This window comes from Chlamydomonas reinhardtii, chromosome 13 (genome assembly GCF_000002595.2).
Source record: "Chlamydomonas reinhardtii strain CC-503 cw92 mt+ chromosome 13, whole genome shotgun sequence".
Lineage (NCBI taxonomy): Eukaryota > Viridiplantae > Chlorophyta > Chlorophyceae > Chlamydomonadales > Chlamydomonadaceae > Chlamydomonas > Chlamydomonas reinhardtii.
The window spans coordinates 230,869-245,164 of record NC_057016.1 but is presented as its reverse complement, the minus strand read 5'-3'; the positions used below and the strand labels follow the sequence as shown (position 1 = coordinate 245,164).

Sequence of the window (14,296 nt, the reverse complement as noted above, 5' to 3'; positions counted from 1 at the left end):
TCCCCTCCCCTCCCCTCCCCTCCCCCTCCCCCTCCCCCTCCCCCTCCCCCTCCCCCTCCCCCTCCCCCTCCCCCTCCCCCTCCCCCTCCCCTCCCCTCCCCTCCCCCCCCTCCCCCTCCTCACCCGAGCTGTCCGCCGCCGCCAGCAGTCGGCCGTCCGCGGTGAGCGACAGCGAGTGCACGGGGCCCTCCATGCCGCGGAGCAGGCCCACCTGCAGAGAGAGGGGGGAGGGGGGGAGGGGGGAGGGGGAAGAGGGAGCGTGGGGTGCGAAGGAGGGGGAGGGGAGGTTGTAAAGGGGGAGGAGGTGGTGGTGATGAATGGGGAAAAGGGGACATGAATGGGGTCACTGTAGCGTAACGCCACAGCTTTTTAGACATACATACACCGTATGTGTGGCCACAGTCATTGACAATGAGCGCAGCTGGTGGTGTGGAGGCCGGTGTGAGCACGTGGTGTCGTGCAAGCACCCTCCAGACAGGCGCCCAGCCCCCGCTCCCCTCTACCTGTGCTCCGCTCGTTTTAGCGTGGTTAGGTTCAGTTTGGGCTGGTATTTACCCCCCCCCACACACACACTGCGCCACCACCACCCACTAATCCCCCACACACACACATACACAGACACTGCAGTGCGCCGCACCTGCTTCTGGGCCTTGGGCGACCACAGCCGGATCACGCCGGATCCAGTGCTGTACGCCATGACCGGCAGGTCGTCTGGATCCGGTTTGGATTCGTCGTCATCGTAACCGCCGTACCGATCCACGCCCTCGCCCGCCACGCCACCGGCGGCCCTGGCGGCGGCGCCGGCGTTGGTCGTCAGTGTGCTGACTGATGCGTCATCTGAGTCGTCCAGATCACGTGCAGCCACCGCGCCGCCAATCGCCGCCGCCGCCAGCGATGCAAATGATGGCGCCGCGAAGTCAAGCAGCGGCGTCTCCGTCACCTCCGCCGCCGCGGCGTCTCCGCCCTTGCCGCTGGCGCTGCCGCCGCTGGCGGCGGGCTGTGGCGGCGGCGGCGGCGGCGGCGGCGGCGCGGGTGTGAAGGCCAGGGAGTAGACCGCGCCCTGCCCCGCGCCGCCCAGGATGAAGAGCTGGCGGTAGTCGGACTGCGGCGTGATGGGGTCGTCCCACCAGGTGCGCACCGTCTCGTCGGCTGGGGGAGAGAATGAGAGTGTGCGAGTGCATGGGCGCGGAAGAGGGTTAGAGATAACAGCAAAGTGAAAACACAACGTGCGAAGAGTTGTAGGCGGGGCATCTGCGTCCGTTCGAGTGAGGCCTTTCTGGTGGTGTGTCTTGAGGCCTCTGTCCTGAGGCCTGTGTCCTGAGGCGGGCGCGCGATCGCTCTGTTTCCATTCTGAGTCACGCCGCTTCACCGCCCGCCCCCCCCCCCCGCGCCCGCCCGCCTCACCCGAGCCGGTGATCATGTTTAGGTCGTGTGTGGAGAAGGCGAGTGTGTTGACACGGCCCGTGTGGCCCTTGAGAACCTGGGGTGGGGTCGGGGGTGGGGGTGGGGTTGCACGGTTAAAACATTGTGAGGGGTCGGGGTTGGGCGAGTGGGCGGGTCAGGGGTAAAAATGGGCCACGAGTTACATGGGGCGAGGCGGGGTGTCCGGTGCGACGCGCGGTCCGTTTGTGTCGTCGTGGTAAGGCCGTCCCGTGTGCAGGCCCCTCCCCGCCACACCACTCTCCCGCCACACCCCGACCACCTGCACACCCGGCCACCCCCCCTGCCTCCCTCCTCGGTGGGAATGCTCGGGACACCCCGCCCCCCGCCCCCCCCATCCCAGTGCCGCCCCCCCCCCCCGCCCGCCGGTACCTCCAGCTCCTTAGGTGCGCCTGGTGCCACCTTCCACACGTGTATGGTCAGCTCGTCTGCGGGCAGGTGCGTGAGTGGGGGGTGGGGCGGATGCGGGAGGGGGTGGGTGGGTTACATTCATGATTAGCTAAGAAGATGGTCGACGGCAGGCAACCTTGTGTGGGGCGGGTGTGCGAGTAGCAGGAGCGTATGACAGGCGAGGAGGAGGGCGCATGCGGTACTCGCCAAACCCGACTCAATTCTGACCCAGAACCGCGAAACCGCTGGGGGGAATGACGGCTGCATTCGAGCGCCTTGCGTTTCGGGCGCCTGAACCAGAGGCGTAAACCCCAAGAGCCGCACTCGCCGGGGTGCCGGAGGAGCAGGGGGGTGGGACACCCAAACAAACAACACACACGCGCGCCTCTCACCCGACTTGATGAGCGCAGTGGGCACGTCACCGAGCTCCTCCGCCGCCACCGGCGCCCCCGCACTGGCGCGCATGAGCGGCAGGTCGGGTCCGGCGCCGTCGCCGTGCGCCACACACAGCGCGGCGCCCAGCGGCGGCGCGAAGGCCAGCGCGGTCACGGGCCGGCGGTGCGGCGGCGGCGGCAGGCAACACAGCAGCTTGCCGGAGGGCACGTCCCACACGCGCGTGGCGCCGTTGGCTGCGGGGAGGTGGGGGAGGTGTGGGAGGTGTGGGAGGTGAGGTGGGGGATCGATGGGGTACACTTCGTCATTGCTCCTCACTCCTTGCCAAACGCACGCACCCTCCCCGCCAGACGTCGGCATTTCAAGCTTGTGATATATTCACTCCTCGTTTTCCACACAAACGGCTAACCCCCCTGCAGCACGAGCCTGCAGCACCCCGCCGCCTCACCATGCCCCGCCGCCACCCGGCCGCCCGCCGGACTGAGCGCTATGGCCGTCACGTGGCCATCCACATCCACATCCCCGCCCGCCGCCGCCGCCACGCCGCCGCCGCCGCCGCCGCCACCGGACTGCGGGCCGCGCGCGCCGCCGCCGCCGCCTCTCAGCCGGCCCGACCCGCCCGCTGCCGGCGGCGGCTTGTGCAGCTCCAGCAGCAGGTGGCCGGTGGACACCTCCCACACCATGAGCGTGCCTGCGTGTCAAAACACACACACACACACACACAATGGGCGGGCTTCGTTTTGTTGTTTCTTTTTCAACACACACACACAACCACACACACACACACACACACACACGTCAGCGAGTTGGCGTGTTTATGGCTGCTCCCACCGTAAATATCTTTTAGGTTTCTCCTCATAGGCACGCAAATAGAACGCCCCGAATGCTCGCCAGACCACATCCGCCCCGAATGCTCGCCGGACCCCTTCCGCCTCGCATCTGCACCACCCCTGCACCCACCACCCCCTCCATCCACCCCCTCCACGCCCCGCAGCACGCGCATCCACACACTCACGCGCCGCGCACAGCAGCCGCCGCCCGTCCGGCGTGAACAGCAGCGCACTGGGCCGCGCCGCGCCCGAGCCGCCCGAGCCGCTGCCCCGCGCCCCTGCACCCCCACCCCCACCCCCTGCTCCTGCTGCTGCCGCTGCCGGCGTGAGGTGTTGGCTGTGTGCCAGTGTCATGAGCGGCCTCGCGCCCCACAGGTCCCACAGCACAATGCCGCGGCCGTCGTCTGCGTGCCGGGTGGCGGCGGAGATACAGGGAGGCCGGGAGGGGGGCGCAGGGTGGTAGGGTGAGGTGGGCGGGGGGTTGTAAGGCTTGAAGGGGGATGAGGAGCAGGTGTCGGGCAGGGGATGTGTGTGTGTGTGTGTTTGTGTGTGCGTGTGTGTGTGTGTGTGTGTTAAAGAGCACAAGGAAAACGTTGCGCAAAGACAGTGTGTGTGTGTGTGTGTGTGTGTGTGTGGTTAGTGCGGGGTTGCGGTGCGCGCATGGCTGGCAGCACATGCAGCATGTGCACACGCAGGGTGCCGGACGAGCTCCAGCTCAATCCCCTCCCCCACCGCCGCCGCATGCTGGCATCTCACGTCCCATCATGGAACTCCAAACAGCACCCGCTAGCGGACTTGCTCGCACACCAATCCCACCCCCAGTTTGGGCTGGTATCTACAACCCACCCCCACCCCCACCCCCACCGGCCCCACCACCCACCGTGCAGTGTCGCCAGCAGCTTGCCCGCCGGCTGTATCGCCGCCCCCAGCACCCGCCCCGGCCCCGCCCGCAGGCTCTGCACGCAGCAGCTCCACCGCTCGCCCGTACTCAGCAGCACCAGGCTGTGCCCGTCAGACGGCCAGGCAGCGCCGCCGCCGCCGCCGCCTCCGTCAGCGTTGCCGTCAGCGCCGCCCCAGCCGCCGCCGCCCCCATCGGCTTGCACGGGCGAGGAGAGCTGCAGTAGGGTGGAGATAGGAGCGCCCCAGCCCCAGCCGCCGCCGCCGCCGCCGCCGCCTTCGGTTGCGGCGCTGCCGTGTCCTGTGGAGTCGGCGCGGCCACGTGCGTCGTACTGCCGTGCAGCTGCCTCGGAGCCGGCGGCGAACTGCGCGCGCGGCAGGGGGTGGAGGGGAGGGGAGGGGAGGGGATCCAGGCATGATGGCGGTGGTTAATCGGTTACGAATCGGTGGGAAGCGGCGAGGCGCAAGGGGGGGGGGTTGCACTGGAGTGGGGGTTGCACTGGGGTGGGGGGTTCCATGCATGTTAGATAACTCGGGAAGACGTGCACTGCAGTGGGTGGGGTGCACCATGGGGTGGCCGCAGGGGGTACAACACACGGACAACGGACATTGGGTCGCCGCGCCCTTAGTCCTGGTCCTGCCCAGTACAGGACAGGGGGCTCACCGCCATGCACTGCCGGATGAGCTGCGGGGCTGCTAAGGGTAAGCCGCTCCCGCCGCTCCTCCCGCTCCTTCTCCTCCCCCATCCTCGGCCCCCTCCCATAAGGACTATGGCTTGCAACTTACGCCTCTACCTGTGTTCCGCTCGCCTTAGTTTGGTTTGGTTTAGTTTGGGCTGGTATCTACAGCCCCTGCCCCCCTCCCCGGCCGGCCCCGCACCCGCCGGCCTCGCCCCCCTCACCTCCAGCGCCCTGCCTCGCAGGATGCATTCGTCGGGCATGGAGGCGGCGGCGGCGATGACCGCGCCCGGGTACCACATCAGCCGCTCGTGATGCAGCAGCAGCCAGCGCCGCGTCTCTGTGTGTGTGTGTGTGTGTGTGTGTGTGTGTATGCGTGTGTGTGTGTGTATGCGTGTGTGAGTGTGAGTGTGAGTGTGTGTGTTGGACGCAACAAAAAGATTGCCCGCGTGTAGGAGACACATGTGTGTGCGCGTGAGATAGAGAGAGAGAGGGAGAGCCATGTGTGAACCATCCCCACACATTGCCAGCCCCAGCCCCGCACCCAGTTTCACCCCCCTGTTTCCAGCCGCACCCCCTCAGCCCCGCAGCCCCCCCCCCAAATGCCCGCACGCACCCGCCAGCAGCATCAGCAGCACCGAGTCCGTGCAGGCGGGGTCTGCGGAGGGAATGGTGCACATGGGCAGGGCCGCCAGCGCCATCACCACCCACCGCGCCGCCGCGCCCGCGCCCGCCGTGTAGATGGCACCCCACAGGTCCAGCCGCTGCAGCAGCAGCTCCAGCGTGCCTATCCAGTCCGCCGCCGCCGCCGCCGCCGCCAGCGCCGTCGCCAGCGCCACCGCCGCCGCATTGGCGGCCGAGTTGGTGCTGGAGCGGCGGCGGAAGGCGGCGGCGGAGGACCGCGCGGTTGTGCCGGTGACTGTTGAGATGGGCGACAGGGAGTCGTGGTGGGGGGCGGAGGCGGCGAGGGCGGCCAGGCCCACGTGTAGGAAGAGGTGGCGGGCGGAGTAGGGGTGTGGGGCCAGTCGGCCGCGGTCCAGGCAGGCCAGGCTGTCGTCTCGGCAGTATGCGGCCAGGGCGCGGTGGCCAGCAGCCACGTCCACCACCACTGTGCCGCCCAGCAGCACACGCGGCTTGGCCTGGGGGGCAGGATGTCAGCAACATAGGAATGTGAGGGACGGGCAAGGGGGGGGGGGCAAGGGTGCATTTGCTGGTCGCGCCCTATGCGGCCACGTGCGCGTGGCCGCCAGCCTGCCACGCAACCCCACGCCTCCGGTGCAGCCAAGCCCCTGCCTCCCCCGCCTTGTATACCCGCTCCTCATTCCCCGCCCCTGTCCTTCCCCCCTCCGCGTTCGTTGGGATCGGGCATACTACCCTCCCCCCTGTACACCCCGCTCCTCCCTGCTATATGGGTTGGCAATGGTTCATTGTTGGATTGGAATGAGCTACCCCCGCCCCAACCACCACACACGCACACACACACACACACACACACACACACACACACACACACACACACACACACACACACACACACACACACACACACACACACACACACACACACACACACGCACCCGCGCACCTGCAGCCACTCCGCCACGGCGCTGTGCAGCACCACCAGCTCCGCCCCCGCGTGCCCCGCCCGCCGCCCGCCGCCGCGCAGCCGCACCAGCAGCCCCAGCCCACGGCGGGCCAGGTCACGCAGCAGGCGCTCCGGACCCAGCGCGCCCTGGGGCTGGCCCGACAGAGACACGGCGGGCTGCAGGGGGCGTGTGCGGTGTGTGGGGGGGGTGGGCGTGGTGGGTGTGGTGGGTGGAGGAAGGGCAGAAGCGTACGTCGTGTGAGTGAGCGAAGAGCGACTAGCGGAGTTGCTAGATGCAATTCTTAAGCACGACAAGAGCAGCTGACGCTAATACACGGGTGTGTGTGTTAAAGAGCACAAGGAAAACGTTACGCAAAGACATGGTGTGTGTGTGTGGGGGGGTGGGCACCCGCACCTGTAGCCCGCCCGGGCCGCCGCCGCCGCCGCCAGACAGCGCCGCCGCCGCCTGCACTGCGGTGAGCGGCTCCCGCGCCGCCGCCAGCACCGCCAGCAGTGCCGCCACTCGGTGGCGCAGCTCCGACGACTCCAGCATGCGCAGCCTGTAGGGGAGTGTGCGTGTGCGTGCGTGTTTGCGGTTGCGGTTGGTTACTTGGGGGTTCGCCCATGACACGTATGGATGTCGAATCTTTGGGCGGATAGTAGTTGCGGGTCATTACACAGCAGCTTAGAGCGCATGTTGGCTGTAAGGCGTGAGACGGAAGTGCCACAAAATATGCCACCCGCCCGCCCGGCCTCCCTGCCCGCCCGCCCCGCCCGCACCTGAGCCCCAGGTACTTCTCGAACAGGCCGTGTAGGCTGGAGGGCAGCTCGCTCAGAGACAGCTGCAGAGGACACACAGGCGGTGGAGGAGGGCGGTGGAGGGGGGTGGTGGAGGAGGAGCGTGGGGATTGTGTTGGAGCGGCGGGGTTGAGTGGGCCGGCGGTCACCGGCGCCCGTGCTGTTAGCAGCGACGGCACATCGCGACCAAGCCATGTCCCCAATGCACACAAACCGGTGAGACAAACAACATCACATCCCGTTTCAAACGGAACGCCCTATCACAGCGACATGCCCAGCCGCCCAACCCACCTGCCACTTGGACCCAGTGCTCCTGTTGGTAGCGGTGCGCTCCAGACTCGGCCCTCCGCCGCCTCCCCCTCCCCCTCCCCCTCCATCTCCGCCGCCTCCCCCTCCATTCGCCGCCGCCGCCCCCAGACCGCCGCTCAGCGACCACGCGCCGCCGCCGGCTGCCGTCGCCGCCGCGCCGCCGCCATTGGTTGTCGAGTGGCCGCTGGCCCCCGCCGCCGCCTTTGCCGCCTGTCGCGCCGCCAGTGCCGCCGCCAGCCGCCGCTCCTCCTCCTCCGCCGCCGCCGCGGCCTCGCGCTCCAGCTCCCAGTACGCCAGCGCCATCTGGATGTGCAGCAGGGAGCCCTGAGCGCGCGACACCAGACCCGAGGCGGTGGCGGCGCGCTGGCGCCGACTGCGGGTGCGGAGGGGGGGGGGGGTGCGCGTGTGTGTTTGTACATGGGGTGTTACATTCATGATGAAACAAGAAGAAGCGAAGTTGTGGCCAATGGTACAGCATGCGCGTCGTAACCGCCGTGGGGGCCATGGGGTCCATGGATGGGCAGGCAAAGGCACCGTGTCAGATGGGTAGGCAAAGGCACCGTGTCCCAGGGCACTGTGTCTTTCCTTCCTCTCCACACCCACGCAGCTCTCACAGCGCCTTGCGGTCTGAGAGAGTGTGTGATCGAGCCACAACCGTCAGTGACTCCAACCCTCTTGTTGGCTGTGCCTCTCTAACTAGGCCTCACGTGAGCGAGGGGTCTGCCGCTGCCAGCGCCAGGCGTATGTTGCGCGCGAAGGGGCCGGCCGCCCGCAGCGCCGCGGGGCCGGCCTCGGCGGGGGTGAGGCGCTGCGCCAGGCGCGGCACCACGTAGGCTAGGGAGCGGCTGGTGAGCAGCAGGCGGCAGAAGGAGGGCAGCTTGGGCAGCTGCTCCTCAATCAGCTGGAGCACCTGTGCGGGCATGTGCGTGTGGCGGGGAGTAGGGATTTGGGGGTGGGGGTAGTGTGTGTGCGGGGTGTCTATGTTTGTGTTACAATCATGACTAAGTAAGAAGTGAAGTTGTAGCGGGCAGGGGGCACGCGGGGCCAAAGGAGCCGAGACCCAGAGCCAGCCTACAAAGCGCGGACGAGGTTTGGCCTTAACCTTTGGGGGTTGCAGGGTCAGGATAATGTGTGCAAATGTGTGTGTGTGTGTGTGTGTATGTGCAGAAGCACAAGGGGCCATACTAACACGCACACACACACACACACATACACACACACACACACACACACACACACACACACACACACACACACACACACACACACACACACACACATACGCACCTGGTTGTCGTGGGGCGCGGCGCCACCCACAATGGCGCCGTCAGCCTGGTCGATGCCGTCGATGATCAGGATGATGGCCTGGGGTGGGGGGGCGAGGGGGGGGGATGGCCAGCAGGGGCGGTGGCGGGGCTGGCTGGCTGGGTCAGGAGGCAGGCGGCGTATACTAGCAGCTGTGCGCATGTGTGCGCGCGTGCAGGCGTGTGTGGGGTCACGAGCTGCCTTTGGCAGGCCACGTCCAGCCCACTCTCCACAGGACCTCCACAGGACATGCAGCCCCACCACCAGATGAACAAGACTGAAGACCGCCAACAAGAACAAGTGTAAATCCCTCTCCTACGCGCTCTAGGGTTCCGGGTCGTTTGTTTTGGGATTAGAATGTACGGTACCCCACCACCACCCACAGCGGCCCCACACACACAGCCGCATCACGGCGCACCTTGGGCATAGTGAAGCGCGGGGCCGGCACACGCATGGACCTCACTCCCCCCAGTCCGCCGCCGCCGCCTCCCTTTCCCTCTCCCTCTCCCTCTCCCGCCTCCTCCTCCTCCTCGTCGCAGCCACCTCCGGGCCGCCCCACGTCGTCGTTGTGCGCCTGCACGCCGCCGCGACCCAGCCGCGCCGCCGCCGCCTCCGCCGCCGCCTCGTCGTCCAGCTCGTCCTGCTCATCGTCGTCGTCCGGCTGCTGCAGCTTCTGTAGGCCGGACAGGACAGAACAGCCGCCCATGACAACACAACGGGACTGTCAGTGAGGACCAAGAGGGCCAAGAGCAACCGCATGTGCGTACCTTGAGCTCAGGCAAAACACACCACACGAGTGGAAGCCTCACACGACACCCGGGCCCCCCCTATGCACCACACAGGTCCCTATCCCCCCCTATCCCCCCACCCGCCAACTCAGTACCCAATCACGCCTCGGGCCGCGCACCTGCAGCGGCTGCACCAGCAGCGCCTCCACCGCCGCCTCCACCGGCGCCGGGCCGTTGTTGGCGCTGATCAGGTCCGCCAGCAGCGGCGGCGGCAGCGCGGAGTAGGCCCGCAGCAGCCGCGGGCCCAGCGGCGCCGGCAGCCGCGACAGCTGCAGAGCCAGATCCACCACCAGGCCTGTGCAAGTGAAGGCAAGCAACACACGTGTGCGTGTGTGTGTGTGTGTGTGTGTGTGTGTGTGTGTGTGTGTGTGTGTGCGTGCGTGCGCGATAAAAACGGACCGATGCGTGATGTGTGTTTGAATACGACAAAACGAAGCCCGCCCGCCGGTGTGGGATGTGGGTGTGCGTGCGTGAGAGTCAGATGAGGACAAGGGGTGAGGTCGAGGTCGGCAGCGTGCGTCCACACCCGCGCTTCACCTCCACCTCCACACCACGCCCTCCCCCACGCCCTCCTGGCCCTCACCTATGGGGCACAGGCTGCGCACGTCGCTGACGGAGCAGAAGTGCGCCGCCACAGGCAGACCGTGCCGCCGGGACAGGTGGTGTGCCGCCGCCGCCGCCGCCACCGACTTGCCACTGGCGGCCGGGCCGTACAGCACCAGCGCCTGTGCGTGTGTGTGTGTGTGTGTGTGTGTGTGTGTGTGTGTTGGTAAAACGACAAGCGGGTGTCTACGTGTGTGCGTGCGTGCCTGTGTGTGCACGTGCGTGTCTACGTGTGCAATCAAGGGAAGCGGCGCCGTTCGCTACCAGCATCCCCCGGGGCTTCATCACCCTGTTCTGCATGGACGGCTACTCCTCGCCCCTCCCTACCCCGCCTTCGCCCCTTCCAACCTCCCGCCACCCCCCTAGGCCACTTCCCCCCCCCCCGCCACCCCCTCTCTAGCCACCCCCCCTAGGTACCCGCCTGGTGCCGCTTGTCGCTCTGCGGCAGTGCCAGCCACTCATCCACAACCCGCATGTCCCACAGCTCCGGAACCACTGCCAGGCGCCCGCCCGCCGCGCCGCCCGCAGCTACTGCCGCCGCGCCGCCCGGCCCGCTGCTGCTACTGCCACTGCTGCTGGGGCCGGGGTGTAGCTCGGGGTAGGGCCCTGGCGCCTGGGGGCCCAGGGACAGCGCCAGACGCAGCACGCCACTGACCGCGTCCAAACTGCCTCCGCCGGCGGCTGCGGCTGCGCCGCCGCCGCCGCCTGCCAGGTTTGTAACGCCCGCCCGTGCCGCCGCCAGCAGCGCGTCTCGGTCTGTGCGGTACTTGCAGCGCGACTCACGTACGTCGATCTGTGGGCGGTGCCGGGGGAGGAGGAGCAGGGGGGCGGGGTGGGGCGATGGGTGCAAGTCCTGTGCGCCGCCGCGCCGCCAGTGGCGGGCGGAGGAGCGGCTTGTCGCGAGTGGCGTTGGGCCGGTCGGTTCACTGCTTGCACATGCCCTCTCATGCCGATGCCGATACCGCCCCTCCGCTGCCCTCCACGCACTCCTTCACTGACCCACATTCCTCGGGCCAACGGGCCCAATGTGTTGTATCCATACCCACACATTCTCATCCATCCCCTCCCACACACACGCACATGATTCCTTCCCCCGCCTCCCCCTGCCTCCCGCATCTGCCCCCAGTGCTGCCTCCCTCCCTCGCCGCCCGCGCCCACACCTTGCTGAACAGGCGCGCCCGCTCCTCCGGCAGCAGCGCCCGCGGCGTGAGCGCCGTCACACCCACTGGCGGCAGCGCCCCCACCCCTCCTCCTCCTGCTGCTGCCGCCCCTCCTGCCCCTGCCCCTCCTGCCCCTGCTGCTGCCCCTGCTGCTGCCCCTGCTGCCCCTGCTGCGCCCTCCTCCTCCTCCTGCTCCCCCATCAGTAGCGGCGGCGCCACCGCCCCCAGCCAGGCCTCGTACAGGCACCAGGTGCGCCGCAGCGCCGCCGCCAGCTCGTCCAGACACAACACCACGCCGCCGGAGCGCTGGGGTGGGGGGATGGGGGGAGGGGACCAGGAGGGAGGTGAGGGTGGTGGGGCGCAGTCGTGAAAACAAGCAGCGCACACGCACAGAGAGGTGTGTATGTATGTACAAAGCCATGTTTGTGTGTGCTTGTGTGTGTTAAATACCGGCCGTGCTGGGCAAGCGAGCCGGCACCGCCCGCCACAGCCTCGGCCACATCACCCAGCGCGCTCCACACAGCCCTACTCACCCCACCTCCACCCACATACTGAGAACCCGGACGCCCCACCCGAAACACGCCTTCCTGGTGCTCCCTTACACGCACACACGGAAACACACACGTACACACGCGCCCACCTATCCTGTCATGTTACAGCATCGCATGCACAGTCGTTGCACGTATTCGTTCCTTGTGCTCTTCAACACACACACACACACGCCCCCGCCCGCTCTCACCCGCACCGCCGCCTCCACCGCCGCCAGGTCCGGCCCCGCCCTGCCGCCGTACGGCTCCTGCCGCAGCGCGAACACGTCCATCCACACCCACACGCTGCGCGGGTCGTGGCCGCGGAAGTGGTGCGCCAGCAGCGCCGCCGCCTCGCGCAGCGGGCGGCTCCAGGCGTGGCTCACAAAGTAGTAGGGCGCTGTGGAGGCGGGCGGCTGCGCGGCGTCGGCCATGTCGGGCAGGGCCACGTAGGCGCCCGAGGTGCCGGCGGTGGCGGGCTGTGCAGGGCAGGTAGGGGGCGGGGGTGGGGGGGGGGGGGCGCGAGTAGCGGCCAAGACGGAGTGGGTTAGATACGCCCTGGCTTCAAGGCCCCCGGGGGGATCCGCGCCTCCGCGCTCTCGGGCTGTTTGACCACCTGTGGTGCGTGCCCTCATGCCCACGCCCACGCCCACGGCCCCCCCCGGCGTTAACCACTATGTTCCTGCTGTTCCCACTGGACGTCGGCGCTTCATGCTTGTGACTTTTTCACTCCGTTCTCCACAAAAACGGCAATTATCCCCCCCCACACACACACACATACATAAACACACACAATCACCCGGCCCTCGCCCCCCTCTACTGCATTGGGTTCGGTTTAGTATCTAAAACCCCCCGGTTTGCGGGATGGTTTGCTGGGAAACTGGGAACTCGGTGCATTTCGGGGATGGGAACTATTGTCGCGTGCCACTCCGTTGTCAAGCATCGGCCACGCTCTCCTCCTCGCTCTGTTACATCGGGTTTGGTTTAGTTTGGGCTGGTGTTTACAACCCCCCACCCTCCCACCTGGATGATGCTGTGCACCACGGCCCAGGTGGCCATGTGCGGCTCCCCGAACGGCAGCCGCTGAGTCACGAAGTCCAGCAGGAAGGACAGCCGCACCGCGCCGCTGCCCGGGGGGCGCGCGGCGGTGGCGGCGGCGGCGGCGGCGGCCTCGGGGCTCGGGCTGTGGAGAGAAGCACCGCGTGGATGTGGGGTTGTGGGGATGTGGGGGCGGAGGGTGTGAATGGGTTGCGAGTGGTCTTGGTGTCCAGTCGGGCAATCAGCGCAGGCGCACGCCCTCCACCCCAAACGTGTGTCGTCCATGTTCCCTACACGTGTTCCCCCACATCAGCGCACCCACGCCCCACCCCCACCCCCGTGTTCATGTCCATCATGCCCATCTCGTGGGTCCCGTGCCGTACCCCGCTCCTGCCCCTGCCCCTGCACCCCCCCCCTGGACGTCGGCATTTCATACTTGTGATGAATCAATCCGTCCTCCACATGAACGGCTACCCGCCCCCAGCCCCCCCGCCCCCCAGCCCCCCCGCCCCCCAGCCCCACCTGTCGGCCTTGAGCCCCAGGTCTGCGTCCTCGTGTGCCCAGGGCACGTACAGGTGCCAGTGCGCCTCGTCGTCCTCATCCTGTTGGGAAGACGCCACAGGCGTTGGTTGGGGGGGGAGGGGGATGGGGAGGGCGCGGCGAGATGGGCGTGGGGGAGGAGTGGGAGGGAGGGAAGCGGACACGCGCGTGTTTGAGGTGCTGGTCCCCTGTGCACGGTGTCACCACACAAGGGCTGGCTGGGCTGCGCTTGTGTGCGTGTAGCCTGCATTGGCAGTGGCCGCCACCTGCACCCACACGCCCAGCACCCACCTGCATCCACATGCTCCACACCCATGCAACCGAAGTCCCACTAGGCTCCCCGCCCCCGCCCCCCACCCCCACCGTGCGTCCACCCCCTTCACACGCCCCCTCTCCTATCCAAGCCTCAAAGCCCAGCTCTGACCCCGCGGCTGCTATTTACTGGGGTAGCTCGCCCTGGCGCGCGCGCTTGGGCTCCTAGCCGCACTGGCATGTGCGCCCGAACCCGAGTGCGGCCATGCGGCGGCCCTGCCTCGGCAGTGCACCCGCACGCACCTGCAACGTCTCCGTCGCCTGAAAACTGGGGGCCCGCGCATTCTTGCTAACGCCGCAGCCCACTGCAGCACCATGAGAGCAGCTGCGTCACATGCCTGAACGCGCTCTACCAAACCAAAATTGTCAGCATTGCGCCCATGCCTCACTTGTGCTGCTCGCCGCTGTAACACTACCGATGTATGATGTTACAGGCCATGCATCATCACCAACATCACGCTCCAAAGCGAGATTTGCACAGGCGCGTGGAAGAACTACTCCAACTATGAGCGCGCGTTGTTCGTCGTGGGAAAACCCCTGGAAAGTTTAAGAGCCAGAAAGTCTCAGAAAGCAAAGATCACTGGTACTACTACTTTTCCTTTGAGCGCGCCGTAAGCGCAGGGTGCCTACTCGAACTCGAAGTCGCCCATATTAATGGCCCAAGCGGCCAGGGAACTATGCCCCGCGTAGAACAGAAATACAAA

The 14,296-nt window shown here is 67.5% G+C and overlaps 1 protein-coding gene across 1 annotated transcript in view; it reads right to left on the bottom strand.

Annotated features, from left to right (window-relative positions):
• CHLRE_13g563700v5 (uncharacterized protein) overlaps positions 1-14,276 on the bottom strand; it is an 18,927-nt gene extending 4,651 nt beyond the window's left edge. The window contains exons 1-27 of the mRNA XM_043069219.1: positions 14,239-14,276; positions 13,982-14,095; positions 13,836-13,897; positions 13,263-13,342; positions 12,726-12,885; positions 11,915-12,181; positions 11,176-11,481; positions 10,437-10,808; positions 9,996-10,137; positions 9,532-9,707; positions 9,043-9,297; positions 8,607-8,684; positions 8,027-8,229; positions 7,302-7,692; positions 6,993-7,054; positions 6,628-6,772; positions 6,213-6,389; positions 5,244-5,766; positions 4,852-4,967; positions 3,934-4,315; positions 3,239-3,457; positions 2,672-2,914; positions 2,223-2,459; positions 1,813-1,868; positions 1,405-1,480; positions 638-1,149; positions 137-211 (exon numbers count right to left, since the gene is read on the bottom strand). Coding sequence (XP_042917194.1) covers positions 137-211; positions 638-1,149; positions 1,405-1,480; positions 1,813-1,868; positions 2,223-2,459; positions 2,672-2,914; positions 3,239-3,457; positions 3,934-4,315; positions 4,852-4,967; positions 5,244-5,766; positions 6,213-6,389; positions 6,628-6,772; positions 6,993-7,054; positions 7,302-7,692; positions 8,027-8,229; positions 8,607-8,684; positions 9,043-9,297; positions 9,532-9,707; positions 9,996-10,137; positions 10,437-10,808; positions 11,176-11,481; positions 11,915-12,181; positions 12,726-12,885; positions 13,263-13,342; positions 13,836-13,897; positions 13,982-14,095; positions 14,239-14,242 — 5,433 coding nt within the window. The 5' untranslated portion in view covers positions 14,243-14,276. The remainder of the gene's footprint in view (positions 1-136; positions 212-637; positions 1,150-1,404; positions 1,481-1,812; positions 1,869-2,222; positions 2,460-2,671; positions 2,915-3,238; positions 3,458-3,933; positions 4,316-4,851; positions 4,968-5,243; positions 5,767-6,212; positions 6,390-6,627; positions 6,773-6,992; positions 7,055-7,301; positions 7,693-8,026; positions 8,230-8,606; positions 8,685-9,042; positions 9,298-9,531; positions 9,708-9,995; positions 10,138-10,436; positions 10,809-11,175; positions 11,482-11,914; positions 12,182-12,725; positions 12,886-13,262; positions 13,343-13,835; positions 13,898-13,981; positions 14,096-14,238) is intronic.
• Positions 14,277-14,296: the final 20 nt, after the last annotated feature.